This window comes from Saccopteryx leptura, chromosome 2, assembly GCF_036850995.1.
Source record: "Saccopteryx leptura isolate mSacLep1 chromosome 2, mSacLep1_pri_phased_curated, whole genome shotgun sequence".
Classification (NCBI taxonomy): domain Eukaryota; kingdom Metazoa; phylum Chordata; class Mammalia; order Chiroptera; family Emballonuridae; genus Saccopteryx; species Saccopteryx leptura.
In genome coordinates, this window is record NC_089504.1 from 64,713,076 (window position 1) to 64,733,909 (window position 20,834).

General features: G+C 35.0%; 1 protein-coding gene across 3 annotated transcripts in view; it reads left to right on the forward strand.

The window, feature by feature from the left end:
* The window catches only part of JAK2 (Janus kinase 2), a 128,212-nt gene that overhangs the window by 65,352 nt on the left and 42,026 nt on the right, over positions 1 to 20,834 (forward strand). For all 3 annotated transcript variants that reach the window (XM_066368098.1, XM_066368099.1, XM_066368096.1), the window contains exons 6-8: positions 5,773 to 5,918; positions 12,955 to 13,276; positions 14,060 to 14,179. In XM_066368098.1, coding sequence (XP_066224195.1) covers positions 5,773 to 5,918; positions 12,955 to 13,276; positions 14,060 to 14,179 — 588 coding nt within the window. The remainder of the gene's footprint in view (positions 1 to 5,772; positions 5,919 to 12,954; positions 13,277 to 14,059; positions 14,180 to 20,834) is intronic.

Sequence of the window (20,834 nt, forward strand, 5' to 3'; positions counted from 1 at the left end):
ACTATTTATGGCTGGATAGCTCAGTGGCATAAATAAAGTTGTACAACCATCACCACTGTCCATCATCAGAACATTTTTCATCTTCCTAAATTGAAACTTCATACACATTAAACAGTAATTCCTCATTCCCCTCTCCTCTGGCCTCTGGCAGCCACCTGTGGAATTATACAGTATTTGCTCTTTTGTGACTGGCTTATTTCTCTTAGCATAATGTTTCAAGGTTCATTCATGTTGGTAGTGTGTATCAGAATTTCCTTTGTTTTTAAGATTGAATATTCCATTGTACATAGTAGCACATTTTGTTTATCCATTCACCTGTTAATGGATATTAGAGAGCTTTTGGATCTTGTGAACAGTGCTGCTGTGAACATGGGTATACAGGTATCTGAGATCCTGCTTTCAATTTCTTTGGACATATATATCCAGAGTAGAATTAATTGAATCAAATGGTAATTTCTTTTTCTTCTTTTTTTTTTTTTTTTTTTTTGAGGAACTCTTATATTGGTTTCCATAGCAGCTGCATCGTTTTACATTTCTGCTAGCAGTTTATAAGCATTTCAGTTTCTAGACATCTTGGTCAACACTTAATTTTTGATAATAACCATTCTGATAAATGTGAAGGTGGTATCTTGCAGTTTTAATTTGCATTTCCGTAATGATTAATGATGTTGAACATTTTTTCATAAGCATGTTGGCCATTTGTATATCTTCTTTGAGGAAATCTTTATTCAAATCCTTTGCCTATTTAAAAATTTTTTTGTCGAGTTATAAGTGTTCTTTATTTTGAATATTAACTCCTTATCAGATATATAATTTGTAGGTATTTTCTCCCATTCCATAGATTTACTTTTTACTCTTTTGGTTGTGCCCTGTGTGAGCAAAAGTTTAATTTTTATGTAGTCCAGTATAGTTTCTCCTTTGTTACCTGTGCTTTTGATGTCATATTTGAAAAATCATTGTGAGATCCAATATCATGTACCTTTCTCCCTGTATTTTCTTTTCTTTTTCTTTTTAAATTTATTTATTTTTAAAAGATTTTATTTATTCATTTTAGAGATGGGAGGGAGAGAGAGCATGTATGAGAGAGAGAGAGAGAGAGAGAGAGAGAGAACACGAGGGGAGGAGCAGGAAGCATCAGCTCCCATATGTGCCTTGACCAGGCAAGATCAGGGTTTCGATCCGGCGACCTCAGCATTCCAGGTTAATGCTTTATCCACTGCCCCACCACAGGTCAGGCTCTCCTTGTATTTTCTTATAAGTGTTTTATATTTTCTTGTTTTAGCTCTTACATATAGGTCTTTTGTCCGTTTTGGGTAAATATTTGTATATGGTATAAGATAAGGGTCCAACTTCAGTTTTACATGTTGATATCTGGTTTTTCCAGCACCATTTGTTGAAAAGACTGTACTTGCTTCATTGAATGGTCTTGGCATGCTTGTCAAATGCATTTGACCACCAACCATTATTTGGCTTTCTTTGTTTTAGTAACCAATAAGAAAGAGAGAAAGGCTTTTCAAAATAGTATACTATGAGTTATGACTTTCTGTTGCTTTTATAATTTTATTATTTCATTTGTACTGAAGAGATGATCTATTTTGGTGGCATGCTAGTTAAGTCACATTAAGAAGGCAAGTTTGCCTAAACTATTCATTGTTACTTTACCCTGATATTAATTCTGTAATATCTTATACTTTTTGATCTAGAAAAATTATGGATGATTTCCAATTTTGTCTTGCTAGGAGAGATCGTCATATTTAGGACAGCAAATTAATTTCACAGTTATGAATTACAATTCTGAATTGTGTCTGTACAATAACATGAATATTTTATTTTTTTTTATATACTTAAAAATTTTTCAATTACTATTGACATTCAGTATTATTTTATGTTAGTTTCCATTTTTCTATTTCTTAATGCTTCTACTTCTATAAATCTCTGCTCAGAAAATAAAGTAGTAATTATCTTATTCATTGAATGTATTATATCAGTTAGGCTTTATGCATATTAGAGACTTAGTAAAGTAAATTTGCCAGTCATATTACCAGAGTGTACGAATATGTTTACATTTTAAAATAACTGAAAAGTAGTAGTTCAGCCATTAAACTCTCTTTAGATTATATAAGACAGTACTGTAGAAAGACAGATTTGGAACAGGTAAGCAATTAAAAAGCCAAAAGCAAGCTGCCTCTTTTAATTTATGCTTTTTCTGAGGATTTTCTTTATATCATCAAAAAGGCCACTCAGGAAATAAGTAAACTGCTGCCACATGAACAACCTTTTTTTAAAATTTTTTATTTATTTTTTTACAGGGACAGAGAGAGAGTCAGAGGGATAGATAGGGACAGACAGACAGGAACAGAGAGAGATGAGAAGCATCAATCATCAGTTTTTCATTGCGACACCTTAGTTGTTCATTGATTGCTTTCTCATATGTGCCTTGACCGCAGGCCTTCAGCAGACTGAGTAACCCCTTGCTCGAGCCAGTGACCTTGGGTCCAAGCTGGTCAGCTTTTTGCTCAAGCCAGATGAGCCCACGCTCAAATTGGTGACCTCAGGGTCTCAAACCTGGGTCCTCTGCATCCCAGTCCAATGCTCTATCTGCTGCACCACTGCCTGGTCAGGCCCTTTCTTTTTTTAATTTTTATTAATTTTTAATTTATTGTGTTTACATTGATTCAAGTGTCCCATGGAATATAACATCCTCATCCCCAACCCCTGTGTCCCTTTTTATATGAACAACCTTCAATTAGGTCATATATATTCAGCAAAAAGTTGTTGATATATACTCCATGTTCTTTCTTTGGTTCATTTCTGATTTGTGATTATAACTGTTTTCTTATTTTTCTGACTGAATGGAGATAAAAATTCTTTGTCCAAATGTTGTCAGCTACCCATAAAAAACTACTTTTCTGCAGTTTTATTGAAGTGAAAATTTATTGGTACATTCTGTGATTTTGAAGGCAAACTAGTTTAAAATAATATGCTTTGGCATTTGGGACTTTATTTGTAAATTTTCTCTAATGAGTATTTGATTGATTATATTCTTAGTGCTATCTCACTGACTTTTCATATATTTGTTTTCTTTTGGGCATCAGTTCCACAGAATATCTTCATGAACAGAATTTATTATCTACTAGTTTTATATAATATATGGGGAAATAGCAAAGTATTAAAAAGAAATCCACCTAGCCATCAGTTTCAGTAGCTTCTTCTGAATCAAAATAATTTATTTGCTCATTTTTAAAAGTGTAGTGAAATAAATATTCGAAATTGAGCAAAAAAAAAATTCAGCACTTTCCCTGAATTAATTTTTTTATTATCAACATTTAGGCCTTTGTTTTGGTTAATGCTGTTTTTTTCATTGCTTGTGCCTTTTGAGTAATGTAGTTTATATTTTTGTACAAAAATGTTTTCTAATTAGTTAATAGAAAGTTAAAGTTTTTTGAAAGTTAGCAAATTTATTTTTAAATGCATATTTATTTCTTTTAATCAGATTATTTTAAAACAATTCATGTAAAATTTTAATTTTATGAGATGTTATCAAAAGAAGGAAGATACATAGAAAAAATATAGAAGCAGCCCTATTTTTCTCTTATCCAGTTTAAAACCTTGGTTAAGTATTGGTATTCCATTGATTATTATAGCTCTTACCTTTCTTATAAAGAAAATTGCTATTGCTTTTAGAATATTGATGCTTTCAATGTTCTACCCTTTCTCTTACTACATGTTCAGTCTGATTTTCTCCTATCTCTAAAGTATCCAGATCAAAATCTTGGAACTCTGTTTTCCCCTTTTCTTCATTTTTATTTTTTCTTCTTTTCCAAGTGAGAGGAGGGAGATAGACTCCTTCATGCGCCCCTACCAGGATCCACCCTGCAACCCTCATCTTGGGCCGCTGCTTTGCCTATCTGGGGCCATGCTCACAACCGAGTTATTTTTAATGCCAAAGCAGAGGCTCCAGGAGCCATCCTCACTGCCTGGGGTGATGCCCTAGAACCAGTTGAGCTATGGCTGTGGGAGGGAAGAGAGAAACATAGAGAGAAGGGGAAAGAGGAGGGGTAGTGAAGGAAATGGTCGCTTCTCCTTTGTGCGCTGACTGGGAATCAAACCCAGGACATCTACATGTTGGGTTGATGCTCTACCATTGAGCCAACTGGCCAGGGCCCATTTTTATATATATAATTATAAATTTATCAGTTTTTTAGACTCTTTTCAGGTCTTCTGTTCTCTCCATCAGTCCCTCATTATCTTATAGCTGAACCATTATAGCAACCTCTTAAGAATTCTCTCCGAAAACACTTTATTTCCTTAAAGTACTTATATCATTGCCACTCCTACCATTGAAAAAGTCATGAGGCTTTAAGAAAAGATGCCTTAAGAAACTGGTTCTCTATTGCTTCTAGAATCAAGTCATTCAAGGATTACTGCAGTCTGACTTAAACTTACTTTTTCAAGTTGTCTGCCCCAGCCAAACTAGTTTGAATCTTTGAACATGCTTTGTGCTTTGTTCTTGTGGCATTTATTTTCTCACTGTGTTTTGTGTCCATCAAAATTACTTCAGCCTGACCTGTGGTAGCGCCATGAAGAAAGGATTGACCTGTAATGCTCAGGTTGACTGTTTGAAACCCTGGGCTTGTTGTGTCAAGGCATGTACAAAAAGCAATCAATGAATAACTACAGTGAAGCAACTATGAGTTGATACTTATTGCTTCCCACCTCCTCTCTCTGTAAAAAAAATTTTTTTGTATTTTTCTGAAGTGAGAAGCAAGAAGCAGAGAGACAGACTACCACATGCGCCTGACCGGGATCCACCTGGCATGCCCACCAGGGGGCGATGCTCTGCCCATCTGGGGTGCTGCTCCATTGCAACCAGAGCCATATTTTTAGCACCTGAGGTAGAGGACATGGAGCCATCTAAGTGCCCAGGCCAACTTTGCTCCAATGGAGCCTTGGCTGTGAGAGGGGAAGAGAGAGATAGAAAGGAGAGGGGGAAGGGTGGAGAAGCAGATGGGTGTTTCTCCTGTGTGCCCTGGCCGGGAATCGAACCCAGGACTTCCACACGCCGGGCGGACGCTCTACCACTGAGCCAACTGGCCAGGGCAATAAGTAATATCTTAAAAAAGTATCATGAGCGCATAGTCAAGTTTTAAAAAAAATATTACTTTATCTTCAAAGAAGATACTTTATCTTCAAATTTTCCATGAAACCCCTAATTAACCCAACTGGACATAATCAGAACTATCTGTTGTATGGCACTTACTATACAGTATCTGGCACCATAATTTTCTTTTTACTTAGGTAGTTTCTCTGCTAGATTTTAGTCTCCTTGAGAGTTGAGACCACATCTTAGACTGTATCCAACACAGTCCTTGGTATAATGCTTTGAGTATACTTGGAACTCAGTACATATTTAGTTAATATCTATTTTAATTTAGGTAGTTTTGATGTAGAAAAACATAAGCATAAGATCGATATATGTACTCTCTGGTTCGGAACTGAATTTTAGTCAGTTTCCATTTGCAAAAGAACTTTTACTAAAATTTTAGGGCAAAATGAAAATCAGGGGAATTGACATTCTTTTTAAATGCATGTGTTCTGGAAATTATACTGCTCACAAAAATTAGGGGGTATCTTAAAAATGAATGTGAAGCTATAAGATATTCCCTAATTTTTTTTGAGCAGTGTATATTATAGGTTAAAATACAGTAGTAGATTAAAATGTGATATTGAAACTTAAGAGATATTTCCTTCTTTAATATTTTTTCCCTTTAGTGGCGTCATGATTTTTTGCATGGATGGATAAAAGTACCTGTAACTCATGAAACGCAGGAAGAGTGTCTTGGGATGGCAGTGTTAGATATGATGAGAATAGCCAAAGAAAAGGACCAAACCCCACTGGACATTTATAGCTCTGTCAGGTAATTTTCTTATGCACATCACATACTTTGTGAGATAAAAGAAACTTATTTTTTCTTCTAGTTTTATTGGAACATTGACATAAACACTATAAGTTTAAGGTATACAGCATAATAATTTGACTTACATATATCATGAAATGATTATCACAATAATTTAGTTAGCATCAATCATTTCATATAGCTAGAAAGAAAAAAGAGAAAAATATTGTTTTCCTTGTGATAAGAACTCAGGATTACTGTCTTAACAACTTTCATGTAAACTATACAACAGCATAAACTGTTATCATCATATTATACATTGCTTTTGAGTAGTACTGTACTTACTTATAAGTAAAAGAAATTATTGAAGAGTTGGTGTACTACAGAAAATATCATGGGTATTCAATAGTTATTTATTTAATTTCTTTTTTCTGAAATGGCTAGGTAAGGTCAGAGAACTGAAAAAGAGCACCCAGAGGCATAATTTCTGCTAGCACATCCTCACATTGTTGGTGTAAATAATTCTGATTCAGAATGTCTCTAATAGTGTCCATATTTCACTTGAATTAGTATCACCTGAGGTGCTGCTAAAATAAAAAATTCTTGGGCTCTAACCAAGAATTTGGATTTAGTAAACTTGAGGTAAAGGTTACAAATATGAGTTTTTTATAAGTGCTCCAGGAGGTTTTTAAAAAATTTTCAGCTTTATTGAGGTATAATTGACATATAAAATTATAAGATATTTAAAGTACTGTATCATGATGATTTGATATTTGAATACATTTTGACAGATTCCTGTTTATTAAAATATCCATCACCCCATATATTTATCTTTTTTTGTTTGTTTCAGTGAGAATATTTCAGTTCTGTTCTCTTTAACAAATTTCAGTTACACAATACAGTGTTGTTAATTATAGTTGCCATGTTGTACATACATTAGATTCTCAGACCTTATTTCTCTTATACTGATTCAGCAGAATCTTATACAAGTGAAGCACAGTCCATATTGTCCAAATTATTCTTCTACACACTGAATTTTGACATTCATGCCAAATATAATATTTGAGATACTACTCCTATAACCCAGCTTTTTAAAAAAATTTTTATGAATTGGGGTGACCTTGGTTAATAAAATTTTATAGGTTTCAGGTGTGCAGTTCTTTAATATACATCATCTGTATATTGTATTATATATTCATCACCCAAAGTGTAGCCCAGCATTAATGTCTGTAAAACTTCTACTCTTTTTAAAGGTATATATTTAAATAAGGATATATATAAGAATGCTTTGATTTTTGGTTGTTTTTTTTTAAGTTTGAAGACTAAATATGTGTGTTATATATACCTATCAAATTTAAAGTTTGAAGATGTTACTCATCTGTTTAAAATTCTCTTTATTTCTTAAAATGCCTCTTTTAGTCATTGTCTTCAGTCGCTTCTTACCTGAGTGCCTTCAAAACAGTTTATCACAGTTTTCAGGATATTAACTTCTTGCCTCTTTAGTTTTAAGTATTGTCTTGCTTTTAGATGCCCTTTAGGCCTTAACCTATGGCTGTGGGCCATAGTGTATGATTTTAGGACCTCACTGAGGAATCTAGAAGATTACAAAGCCCAAAGGAAAAAACAAAAATGTTTCTGATTTCACTAAGGCCTCGATCTTTATTAAAATGCCAGTGATACCTCTTAGGATATGAACTTATTTATTAATTTGTTTATTATTTTATTCACTTAACAGTATTTCTTGAATATCTGCTATATGCTAGATGGTACGAGAAGAGAGTCAGGGAGGAGTATCTTATACCATTAAAAGAAACTGAAGGAATTGAAGGCAATACAGTTGAAGAACAGAGAAGCTCTGAGCCACTGAAGATAAATTTTATAAATGTGAAGCCATCTCTAGGCTTATGCTATGTTGGAACACTTGTACTTTAGAGGCCACAGTATTTCCAAAGTCTTGGTACAGTCTGTGGTTTCTCTGAGGTCAGGAATAACACCCTCTATTCTTTTCCCTATATTATTTAATTTAGTGTCCTAAACTCAGTGAATGTTTAGTAATTGTATTTTTCTGTTTTTTTCTTAATCAGGATATAAATGCATTTGTAAAATTCTGCATTTATATTTCTTTGTTTTACTTTTATAATTGTACAAATCTTAAACTTTATTATAAAATCCCATAATATTTTAAAACATCTTTATTGAGATATAATTCACATACCATAAAGTTTACACATTTAAAATGTACAACTCAATATTTTTTATTATTGAGTTGTCTGGGCTCTCTCTTTGTATAATGGATACAAGTCTCCAAATACAAGTTATCCTTTGTATGTTTTGCAGATATTTTTCTCATTCTATGGATTGTATTTTTCACTTTCTTGAAAGTATCATTTGCATCACAAGAGTTTAAATTTTTTTTTGTTTTGCTTTGTTTTTGTATTTTTCTGAAGTGAGAAGTGGGGGGGGAGGGGCAGACGACTCCTGCATGCTCCTGACTGGGATCCACCCAGCATGCCCACCAGGGGGCTATGCTGGGCCCATCTGGGGCGTAGCTCTGCTGCAACTGGAGCCATTCCAGTGCCTGAGGCAGAGGCCATGGAGCCATCCTCAGCACCCGGGCCAACCTTTTGTTCCAGTGGAGCCTTGGCTGCCCAAGAGGAAGAGAGGGACAGAGAGAAAGGAGAGTGGGAAGGGTGGATAAGCAGATGGGTGCTTCTCCTGTGTGCTCTGGCCGGAAATCAAACCCGGGACTTCCACATGCTGTGCCAAGGCTCTTTCGCTGAGACAACTGGCCAGGGCAAGAGTTTAAATTTTGAAGTAGTCTAATTTTCTATTTTTCTTTTGTCTCTTATACATGATAGTTTAATATTAGATAAATAATTTATGCCTATCCTAATGCAAAAACATACCTGCCTGGCTTGCCTTCTTAATATAATTTAACTCACTGATCGTTTCTGAATTCTCATTTAGTGTTCATCTCTGAGAAATAATCAAAGAACTCGACTCAGTGTTTAAACATTCAGGATTGATGAGAGAACAGGTGAATGAGTAGTTTGGGGTATAATTAAATAAGCTACTTTGTTCCCAGAAATATCCAGTAGAGTACGGATCTCTTATTAGTGTAACTAAATACATATCCTTTCCCAGAAGTAAAAAAAAAAAATACCTTCAGGGTGCATCTGTGTCTGAGCCTGTTCATTAGGTGTGTCTATGTCTGTGAGCTCATGCTTCTGTGTGTATTCACACCCGCATATATGTATTTGTGCTTGTATATGTATTAGATACTAACTCTTTGTGTGCCATTTCCTAATTAAATATTTTGGCTTAGCTGTTGAAATACAGAAAGTGAAAGAAACAAATAAGATTTTTATTTTCATTCTTCATCTGCTCTTTAAATCTTACATTTGCTAAAGGGTAGGAATAAGGGAACTGAAGAATGGAGAGTTTAGAGGAGACTATTGAATTTGCAAATACTAGGCCAAGGCCAGGGACACTTATATAGCAGCTGAGCTGCATACTTCATATCACTAAGACTCCCTTTCTAAACAACTAAGTAAATACTAAAATTTCCAGTGGCCTACTTCAATTGTAATAATAAGATGATTTCATTTTACAGTACAAAATATAATACAATTTCTAAGGCAAAGCTCAATTTCAGAGCCTTTGAGAGCCTTAATTTTAGGATTCTTTAAAAAAACTCAATATAAGAGAAGCATCTGAAAAATGTTTTATGCTTATTTTAGTGTTTCTCACAAGTCTGGTTCTGAGCATGACATTGAAGTGTATTCATCATATTCAAGAACCACACACTACTGTGGAATTCCCAAAGGTGTATGTCTAGTCCTTGATTCTACGAATCAAAGTGGAAAGCTTTGTTGTATGATGTTATCTTAAACTCCTCTTTTTAATCTTCAAATTAGTTTTCCAAAGCCTTATTAAATCAAGTAGTCATTGGTGTTTATGTGAATTGCGTTCCAAACTTAGTATGGCTTCTGGTAACTAATTTGTTTTTGACAGAAGTAGATAAAGGGGGCATGGGTATTTGCATTTTTAATCTTCTTTTCAATGTTTATTCCAAACTTACTGAGACTCTCCTATGCCCTATCTAGACTTTTATATATTTGTTTACTTACAAATATATAATTGCTATGAAAAGGAACAGAATGTGACTTTTATGGTCTGGAAAATGAGTAGAATTTAATGGGTGGAGACAGGTGAGTGATGGAAAGGCCTTGTAGCAGAAGGGAACATAGGAAGCTCTGAAAAGAGTCACTCAGAGCTCAGAGTTAGTAAGAGATAAGACAGGAGCTTGACCATGTAGAACCTTAGAGTCATGTTGTCAAGATTAAGAGCACTAAGAAAACATGCAAGGCTTTTAGCAAGGGTGAAATGATTTGTGTTTTTAAAAGATTCCCCATGAATCTGCTGTAGAAAACAAATCAGAGGAATGTAAGAGTAAATGTAAATGAGGGTCAATCAGAGAGTAAAGCGTTGCAGTAGTTCCTCCAGTAGATGCAGTTGAATGGGTTAGTAATGAGAAAAATGGGCAGAAAAGAGAGCTATATAAACGGCAAAATCAAGGGAATGTGGTGATGGATTGAATAATGGGGATTGAGGGAGAAGGTGGCGTAAAACGTAAAAGATGATTCCTGGGTTTCTGGGACTTTTAGAAGTAGGTGAATTATAGTGGTGCTTACTCAGATAGGGAATGTTGTAAGAGGATCTTGGGAGGATGTTAGGGAGACTCATGAGTTTGGTTTGACACATTGTTTCAGGGGCTTTTTGGCTATCCAAATTAAATGGGTATTTTGACTTGACTATGGAAGATAAGGGTCTGGAGTTTAGAGATCAGGGCTACAGAAAGAAATAGTGAGTGATTTGCATATAGAGTATCTAAAAGAAAGAATAGTGTATAAATAAGAATAAAGTCCATGATTTTTTTTAAGTAAGAGGAGGGGAGATAATGAGGTAGACTCCCACATGTGCCCCTACTGGGATCCACTCATGTCTGGAGCTGATGCTTGAATCAACCGAGTAGCCTCAGGACCCAGGGCTGATGCAAGAACCAATCAAGCCACTGGCTGTGGGAGGAGGAGAAGAAGAGAAGGGGGAGAGGGAGAGAGAGGGAAGCAAATGGTTGCTTCCCCTGTGTGCCCTGACCCGAAATCGAACATGGGACATCCATACATGGAGCCAACATTCTACCCACTGAGCAACCCAGCCATGATTATTAACTCTTGAGGAACATCAACATTTTATCACCAGGTAAAGGGGAATGAACCTGTGAAGAAGGTTGAGAAGGAGCAGTCAAAGAGATGGGAATAAATCAGAGAAGCTAAGGGGAGAGAGTTTCGAGGGGAGAATGATCAACAACAGTGTTGGATGCTGCTGAAAAATCACACAAACACAAAAATTTGAGGTTTTAGCAACATGGAAGTTTTTCTTTATTTTAGCAAGAGCAGTTTCTGTGGGATTATGGAGCAGAAGCCAAATTGGAGTGAGTTGAGGAGTGAATGGAAGGCAAGAAAATGGAAATGACTGCTTAAACTCTCAAAAAGAGGCCAGGTAGGCTATAGCTGGAGAGGATGTGGGAAAAAGAGGTTTTATATTTAGGATGGGAAGAACGTTAGTACATATTTTTTAAACATGTGGATAGAAGAGAAATAATATGTAGAATAAAAGTCCCCAGAAAGTAGATGTATATTAGAGGAAGGTAGGGTTTAGGAAGTACCTGTTAAAGAAATGGCTTTAACTAGTAGGTTTATATCTTATTTATTGTAATAGGTGGAAAGGAGAGAATGAGTGCAGATATATGTAGGTTTGCCTGCAGGCTATAGAAGGAACTCTGCTTAGAGAAGTTATTTACTTATTCATTTTTTTTTATATATATATAGAAGGAAATGAAGTCATCAGCTGAAAGTGAGGAGGCATATAGCTGAGGTTTGAGGGAGGAGCTTTGAGGAAATTGGAGAAGGTATGGCATGGTTGTGGGACTTAGGAACATTAGTCGGAAAGAGAAACGTCAAAAAAGTGATGATTGTGATGAAAGTCTATTTAAAATTGGTGATTATGAATTTACAGTGCAACACATCTGCCTTGTCAAATGAGTTTCTCCAACAGTATTGGTTATTAGAGTACAAAACTGAGAGTCCCTCCAGGGACTTACAGTAGAGTGGTGGGGAAAGGAGTAAGAAGTGGTATGCCGGTAAATGTTTACCTGTTCTTTAGAGAGGTGGAGGGGAAAGATCTGGTTTGTTTGTAATGTTTGCTGATATCCATGGATACTCCCTTTATGGCCAATCTCAGGGTATACACCTGATATCACTGAATACAGAATTGGGAAGAGATGAGCAGTAGCAAATACTTTCCACCACTCTTATATGATAGACACTCATAACTTCAAAAGCATAGGTAGGACTAAAATATAAAATAAAAATTTTAATGTAAAAGAATTTGGAAGTTATATGTTTTGAGTACTTATTATCTGTATCAGATATTTGAGCAGGAGGGAAATAAGTTATCTACTTTTTTAAGGATATTTTATATGGAAATGGAAGTACAAAAGTCAGAACATTTCCAAATGACATTATTTTGACTGCAGCTGGCCTAAGAAAACAATGTATACAAAAGTATGTTTGTATAATGAACAACAATAACATTAAACAAAATGTAACAAGTTCTAGAATTCAGATAAGTATTTGTGTATGACTTCATAGGATACATTTACAGCACAGTGCCAAAAAAATGATATATAAGATAATCAGAGGAAACAAAATTTTAAAGATTCCATTAGTAACTAGACTGACTTCATTTGCATTAGGGAAAGAACAGTAATGTCTCCTATTCTAAACATTTATGATAACTTAGAATTTATATATATATATATATATATGTTCATATCAAACGAAAGGTTTTATATTGTGTGAGTGGTGACTATGTCATCTTTCTTCACTTATGTGCTTACAGTACCTACTTCATGGAGAAAGGTGGTAATTTCTCTTTTAATTTTGTTTTAGATTTATATTCCAATTTGTTTTGTTTTGCTGTTTGTACTCTTTAGCTACAAGACATTCTTACCAAAATGTATTCGAGCAAAGATCCAAGACTATCATATTTTGACAAGAAAGCGAATAAGGTACAGATTTCGCAGATTTATTGAGCAATTCAGCCATTGCAAAGCCACTGCCAGAAATTTGAAACTTAAGTATCTTATAAATCTGGAAACTCTTCAGTCTGCCTTCTACACAGAGCAATTTGAAGTAAAAGAACCTGGAAGAGGTCCTTCAGGTGAGGAGATTTTTGCAACCATTATAATAACTGGAAACGCTGGAATTCAGTGGTCAAGAGGGAAACATAAAGAAAGTGAGACACTGACAGAACAGGTAATTTTTAATAATATGTTCTCATTCTTTGTTAATTTAAGTAGAATGGCAATAAAAACAAAGTAATTTTAGTCATTTGAAGCATGGTGTTGTATTTTTCATCTCCCATTGATAGAAGTGTAAATTTTTAATGGTGTGAAGCCATCAAGGTCATATCTATAGTTCTTTTCTGATTGTTTTTAAATATTGTTTTTATTCTTTACGACAAAATAATAATGGTTTTTTATTAGTTTCAGAAAAGGCACAAAAATGATTTTTAAGGTTGTTTTTCCTCCTTTTACCTTTAATTTTTTATTTTACTATTGATAGGAGGCACAATCATAAAATTTAATATCCTAGAAAAGATTAATTTTAATTGATTTTATGATGTCCTCTTAAATAGTTTGTTTTAGGATTGCATTATAAGTTTTAAGTTTGTTAATATCTGTATTCTTTGATTGTTATTAGAGATACAAAAAATTTTTAATCTTCATTCTGTGGTAAACAAAATTTTTAATTTTCTGGTATTGGTTGCTATCAGTGTTGATTGGATTGAAGGGGTTACTAGAGCACACCTAAGAATCTGGCACTTTTTAATGCTGTCATTTTTAAGTAAAAGCAAGATATAGTATAGTCTAGGGTTAGAATATTGGAGGGAAGTATCCCATTTAATACTTATCTATTGCTATTAATACTGTTTTATATTAAAGAATTTGTTATTGAATGTTATCTCCTTCATAAGTTTTGTTTTAAAATGTGTCCATAGATTCTACCTGTTTTAATTTCGAATACTCTTAATTATAGGATTTACAGTTATATTGTGATTTTCCTGATATTATTGATGTCAGTATTAAGCAGGCAAACCAAGAAGGCTCAAATGAGAGCAGAATTGTAACTATTCATAAACAAGATGGTAAAAATCTGGTAAGTTTGCTTTATGACTAAATAATGGTTATGTTATATATTATTTAGAAGTATTTCTTCTCAATACCTGTTATCTCATAGAAATTTTTTATAGTTTTAAATATAGCTCTAAACATAAATATCAGCTTAGTCAGCTTTTATATGTCATCTAGTTTTTTGTATCACTGTCAAGACTATCTTCCCAAGACTATCTTCCCCCATGACCCCTTCCCAACATCCCCCTTCCCCTGGGAACCACTTCACTTTTATCTATGTCTATCAGTCTCAGTTTATATCCTACCTGTGTGTGAAATCAAAAAGTTCTTATTTTTTTCTGATTTACCTATTTCACTCAGTATAATGTTCTCAAGGTCCATCCATGTTATCATAAATGGCACTATGTCATCATTTCTTATGACTGGTAGTATTCCATTTTATATATGTACCACATCATTTTTATCCAATACTCTTATCGAGGGACACTTTTTTCCACATCTTGGTCACTGTGAATAATGCTGGGATGAATATGGTGGTGCGTATGTCTTTACTTACCAATGTTTTCTAGTTTGGGGGGTAATTACCCAGTGGAGGGATCACTGGGTCATATAGTAATTCTATTCCTAATTTTTTTAAGAACCACCATACTTTCTTCCATAATGGTTATACTGATTTGCATTCCCACCAGCAGTGAATGAGGGTTCTTTTTTCTCCACAGCCTCTCCAACACTTCTTATTACCTGTCTTGTTGATAATAGCTAATCTAACAGGTGTGACATGGTATCTCATTGTAGTTTTGATTTGCATTTCTTGATTAGCTAATGAAGCTGAGCCTCTTTTCATATATCTGTTGGCCATTTGTATGTCCTCTTAGAAGAACTGTCTGTTCAGGTCCTCTCCCCATTTTTTAATTGGATTGTTTGCTTGTTTGTTGCTGAAATTTATGAGTTCTTTATATATTTTGGATATTAACTCCTTATCTGAGCTGTTGTTTCCAAATATCATCTCCCCGTTAGTTGGCTGCCTGTTTGTTTTGTTGTCAGTCTCTTTTGCTGTGAGAAGCTTTTTTAGTTTGATAAAGTCCCATTCATTTATTTTTGCCTTTACTTCCCTTGCCTTTGGGGTCAAATTCATGAATTGTACTCTACAGCCAAGGTCCATAAGCTTAGTACCTATGTTTTCGTCTATGTAATTTATTGTTTCAGTTCTTATATTTAGATCTTTGATCTATTCTATTTTGAATTAATTTTTGTGCAGAGGGACAAACTGTAGTGAAGTTTCATTCTTTTGCAAGTGGCTTCCCAATTTTCCCAGTACCATTTATTGAAGAGGCATTCTTTTCTCCATTGTGTGTTTTTGACTTCTTTGTTGAAGATGATTTGTCCATATATATGTGGTTTTATATCTGGGCTTTACATTCTGTTCCGTTGGTCTGTATGTCCATTTTTCTGCCAAAACCATGCTGTTTTGATTATTGAGGCTCTATAATGTAATTTGGAGTCAGGTAGTGTGATACCCTTGCCTTCATTCTTTTTTCTCAGTATTGCTTTGGCTGTTCGGGGTTTTTATGGTTTCATACAAATGTGGTAATTTATTGTTCTTTTTCTTTAAAAAGTGACATTGGGATTTTGGTGGGGTTTGCATTAAATTTGTATATTGTTTTGGGTAATATGGCTATTTGAAGTATGTTGATTGTTCTAATACATAAACATGAAGTATTTTTCCATTCTATTGTGTTCTTTTCAATTTTGTCAATAATGTTCTGTAGTTTTCAGTATATAGGTCCTTCTCATCCTTTAAGTTTATTCCTAGGTATTTTACTTTTCTTTGTTCAATTGTAAAAGGAATTTTTTTTTTCTTTTTTTTTTTTTTTTTCATTTTTCTGAAGCTGGAAACAGGGAGAGACAGTCAGACAGACTCCCGCATGCGCCCGACCGGGATCCACCCGGCACGCCCACCAGGGGCGAAGCTCTGCCCACCAGGGGGCGATGCTCTGCCCATCCTGGGCGTCGCCATGTTGCGACCAGAGCCACTCCAGCGCCTGAGGCAGAGGCCACAGAGCCATCCCCAGCGCCCGGGCCATCTTTGCTCCAATGGAGCCTTGGCTGCAGGAGGGGAAGAGAGAGACAGAGAGGAAAGTGCGGCGGAGGGGTGGAGAGGCAAATGTGCGCCTCTCCTATGTGCCCTGGCCGGGAATCGAACCCGGGTCCTCCGCACGCTAGGCCGACGCTCTACCGCTGAGCCAACCGGCCAGGGCGGAATTTTTATTTTTAGTTCATTTTCTGAAGTTTTATTGTTGGCATGTAGGGAAACAATAGACTTTTATATATACTATACTGATTTTGTATCCTGTGACTTTACTGTATTGATTTATTGTTTCTAGTAGTTTTTTGGTGGAGTTTTGGGGGTTTTCTATATATATTGATAGTATCATGTGCAAAAAGTAATACCTTTACTGCCTCTTTCCCGATGTAGATGTCTTTTATTTCTTTCTCTTGCCTGATTGCTCTGGCTAAAACTTCCAGTACTGTGTTTTGCATAAGAGTGGAGAGAGTGGGCAGCCTTGTTTTGTTCCTGCTTTTAGAGGAAAGCCTTCATTTTGTCACCAATTAGTATGATATTAGCTGATAGTTTGTCATATATGGCCATTATTATGTTGAGGTACTTTCTTCAATACCTATTTTATTGAGTGTTTTAAACATAAAGCGATGTATCTTATCAAATGCTTTTTCTGCATCTGTTGATAGGTACATATGATTTTTGTTCTTTGTTTTGTTGATGTGGTATAGTACATTGATCAATTTCCGTATGTTGAACCATCCTTGTGTTCCTGGAATGAATCCCACTTGTTCCTGATATATTATTTTTTTAATGTGTTTTTGTATTTGATTTGCTAGTATTTTGTTTAGGATTTTTGCATCTGCATTTATTAGAGATATTGGTCTGTAGTTTTCTTTTTCTGTTTTGTTCTTGCCATGTTTTGGTATGAGAGTTATGTTGACTTCATAAAATGTGTTAGGGAGTATTGCTTCTTCTTCTATTTTTGGGAAGATTTTGAGAAGGATAAATACCAGATCTTTGAATGTTTGGTAGACCTCAATAGTGCAGCCTTCTGGTCCTGGATTTTGTTTATTGGAGGTTTTTGATAGTTGTTTCTGTTTCCTCTTTGTTTATAGGTCTGTTTACATTTTCGACTTCTTCGTGACTCAATCTAGGAAGATTGTATAGTTTTAGGAATTTATCCATTTCCTCTAGGTTGTTGAATTTGGTGGCATATAGTCTTTCATAAAATTCTTCTATGATCCTTTGTAGATATATTTATTATGTTTATGGTAATTTTTCCTCTTTCATTTCATATTTTGTTTATATGAGTTCTTCCTCTTTTTTCCTTAGTGAGTCTAGCCAGTGGTTTGTCAATTTTATTGATTTTTCAAAGAACTAGCCTTTTTTGTATTAATTTTTTCTATAATTATTTTGTTCTCTATTTATTTAGTTCCGGTCTTATTTTTACTATTTCCTTTCTTCTGCTGACTTGGTATTACCTTTGTTCTTTTTCTATTTCTTTAAGATGTGATGTTAAGCTGTTTACTTGGGATCTCTCTTATTTCTTGATATAAGCCTGTAATGATATAAACTTCCCTCTCATTATAGCTTTTGCTTTATCTCACAAATTTTGATATGTTGTGTTGTCATTTTCATTTGTATATATCTCTTGATCTCCGCTTTTATGCCTTCTTTGACCCATTTTTTTTAGAAGTATGTTGTTAAATTTCTACATTTTTGTGAGTTTCTTTACTTTCTTTTTGCAGTTGAATTCTAATTTCCAAGGCTTATGGTCAGAAAATATGCTTGGTATAATTTCAATTTTCCTGAATTTGTTGATGTTAGTATTATGGCCCATCATATGGTCTATCTATCCTTAAGAATGTTCCATGCACACTGGACAAACATGTATAATCTGACTTTTTAGAATGAAATCTTCTGTAAATGTTTTGGTTCAGTGTGTTGTTTAAGGCCAGTACTTCTTTATTGATTTTCTGTTTGTATGATCTATCTGAAGCAATCAATGGTGTGTTGAAATGTCCAAGTATGATTGTGTTTTTGTCTGCATCTGTTTTTAGATCAGTTAGTAGATATCTCATATATTTTGGTGCTCCCTGGTTTGGGGTATATATATTAAGAAGTGTTATGTCTTCTTGATATAATGTCCCCTTTATCTTTATGAAATGTCCATCTTTGTCTCTGGTTACCTTTGTTGTCTTGAATTCAATGTTGTCAGATATAAGTATGGCCACACCTGCTTTTCTTTGGATATTATTTGCTTGGAGAATCGTTTTCCAAGCTTTCATTTTGGGTCGACTCAAAGTCTTTGTGGCTTAGATGTGACTCTTGAAGGCAGCATATGGTTGGGTTTTTTTTTTTTTTATCCAATCGCTACTCTGTGCCTCTTTATTGGTGAATTCAATCCATTTACATTTAGGATAATTATTGACACTTGAGGATTTTCTATAGCCATTTTATGTTTTGTTTTCTTGGTAGCTCTGTGTCCTGTTTGGTTCTTTTCTATTTCTGTTAGTTGGTTTTGTGTTGTGGTATTCCATACTTCTTTTCCCTGTTTCTTATTTTTTATTGCTGTGTATTTCAGTAGTGGCTTTTTATTGGGTGGTTAACATTAGGTTATTAAGAGAAAAATGTTCCTATGTATAAGAGTCATTTATCTTAGAATTTCTGCACTCCATCTTCCTTTTCTACTGCAGATCTTTGTCCTCTCCCTTTTATGTTATTGTTGTCACAAATTATCCTTGTGTTTATTGTGACCTTGTTGGAGCTTTTACTTGGAGTTTTGGTTTGTTTTGTTTTTTGTGTCTGGTCAAATAACGCCCTTGAGTATTTCCTGCAGTGGGGTTTTTCTGGTGATAAATTCTGTCGGCTTCTGTATGTCTGCAAAAGTTTTAATTTCTCCTTCATATTTGAAGGATAACTTTGATGGGTATAGTATTCTTGGCTGGTAATTCCTCTCTTTCAGTACTTGGAATGTTTGGGGTGATTTTTGACATTTTTATTATGATGGGCCTTGGAGTAGGTCTCTCTGGGTTGAGGTAACTCAGTGTTCTGTTTACTTCTTGGATTTGAGGCTTTATCTCTTTCCATAGGCTTGGGAAATTCTCATCAATATTTATTTGTTTGAATAGGCTCTCCAGCCCCTTCTCCCTCTTCTCTTCTTATGATATACCCATTGTTCTTTTTTCCCCCCTTTGGTGACAGAGACGGACAGATAGGGGCAGACAGACAGGAAAGGAGAGAGATGAGAAGCATCAGTTCTTCATTGCAGGACCTGAGTTGTTCATTGATTGCTTTCTCATATGTGCCTTGACCCAGGGGCTACAGCAGACCGAGTGACCCCTTGTTCAAACCAGCAGCCTTGGGTTCAAGCTGGTGAGCCAGCGACCTCGGGGTTTCGAACCTGGTTCCTCTGTGTCCCAGTCCGATGATCTATACACTGTGCAACTGCCTTGTCAGGCTTCATTCTTCTTATATTGCTCTTTCTGATTGAGTCAGACAATTCTTGTAGAGCTCTCAGTTTTTTAAATTTGTGAATATGTCTCCTTTTGCTTGTCTCTGATGTCAGTGATTATTTTCTCTATCTGGTGTGTTCTCTTAGCTGAACTTACGACCTCAGTCTTCAGTTCACTTATTGGTTCTTCATCTCGGATTTTCAAGTTTCCATCTCCTTGGTGAAGTATTCGTTTAGTCATTAATTTGTTTCCTGAGGTCATTAAGTTGCATACTGGTGTTTTCTCACATCTCTGAGTATTTTCAGAACTTCAGTTTTGAATTATTTTTCATTTAACTCCAAGGTTTCCATGTGATTGAGATTTTTTAAAAAATATTTCTCATCTTTTTACTGAAATACGTCTCTGTCTTGTGTAGCCATGGTATTCAATTTCTTCTTCTTTGATGGCATTTGAGAGTGGTAATGTTAACAATCCTAATGCCTGACCAGGCAGTGGCACAGTGGATAGAGCTTTGGACTGGGATATAAAGCACCCAGGTTCGAAACCCCAAGGTTACCAGCTTGAGCTCGGGCTCATTCGGCTTGAGCGTGGGATCATAGACATGACCCCATGGTTGCTGACTTGAGTCCAAAAGTCGCTGGCTTGAAGTGCAAGGTCACTGTCTTGGGCAAAGGGTCACTTGCTCTACTGTAGCCCCCAGTTAAGGCAAATATGAGAAAGCAATCACTGAACAACTAAGGAGCTGTAACGAAGAATTGATGCTTCTCATCTCTCTCTCTTCCTGTCTGTCTGTCCCTGTTTCTGTCAAAAAAAGAGAACCCTAACAAAAAAAATTTTTTTAAATGAAAAGTTCAAAACAATAAAAAATATAAACATTTAAAAAATTATGATATGACAACCACAGAAAAAATGATCAGAATGAACAAACAAAATAAAAAACCAAGCAGCCATAAGAAATTACATTTAAAAATATAAAAATTAAAGATAATGAAATTCAGAAGAGAAAAAGAGAAAAAAGAATAAGAAGGAAAAAAAGAAAAAAGAAATTTCAGTTTTGAGAGTCTTCTTCCAGTAGGTTCACTATGTTACAAGTTTTTACACTGTGAAGTTCGTAGGCTGTCCTGCACTACTTATGTTGCTGTCTCAATGATGTAAGCAGGGCC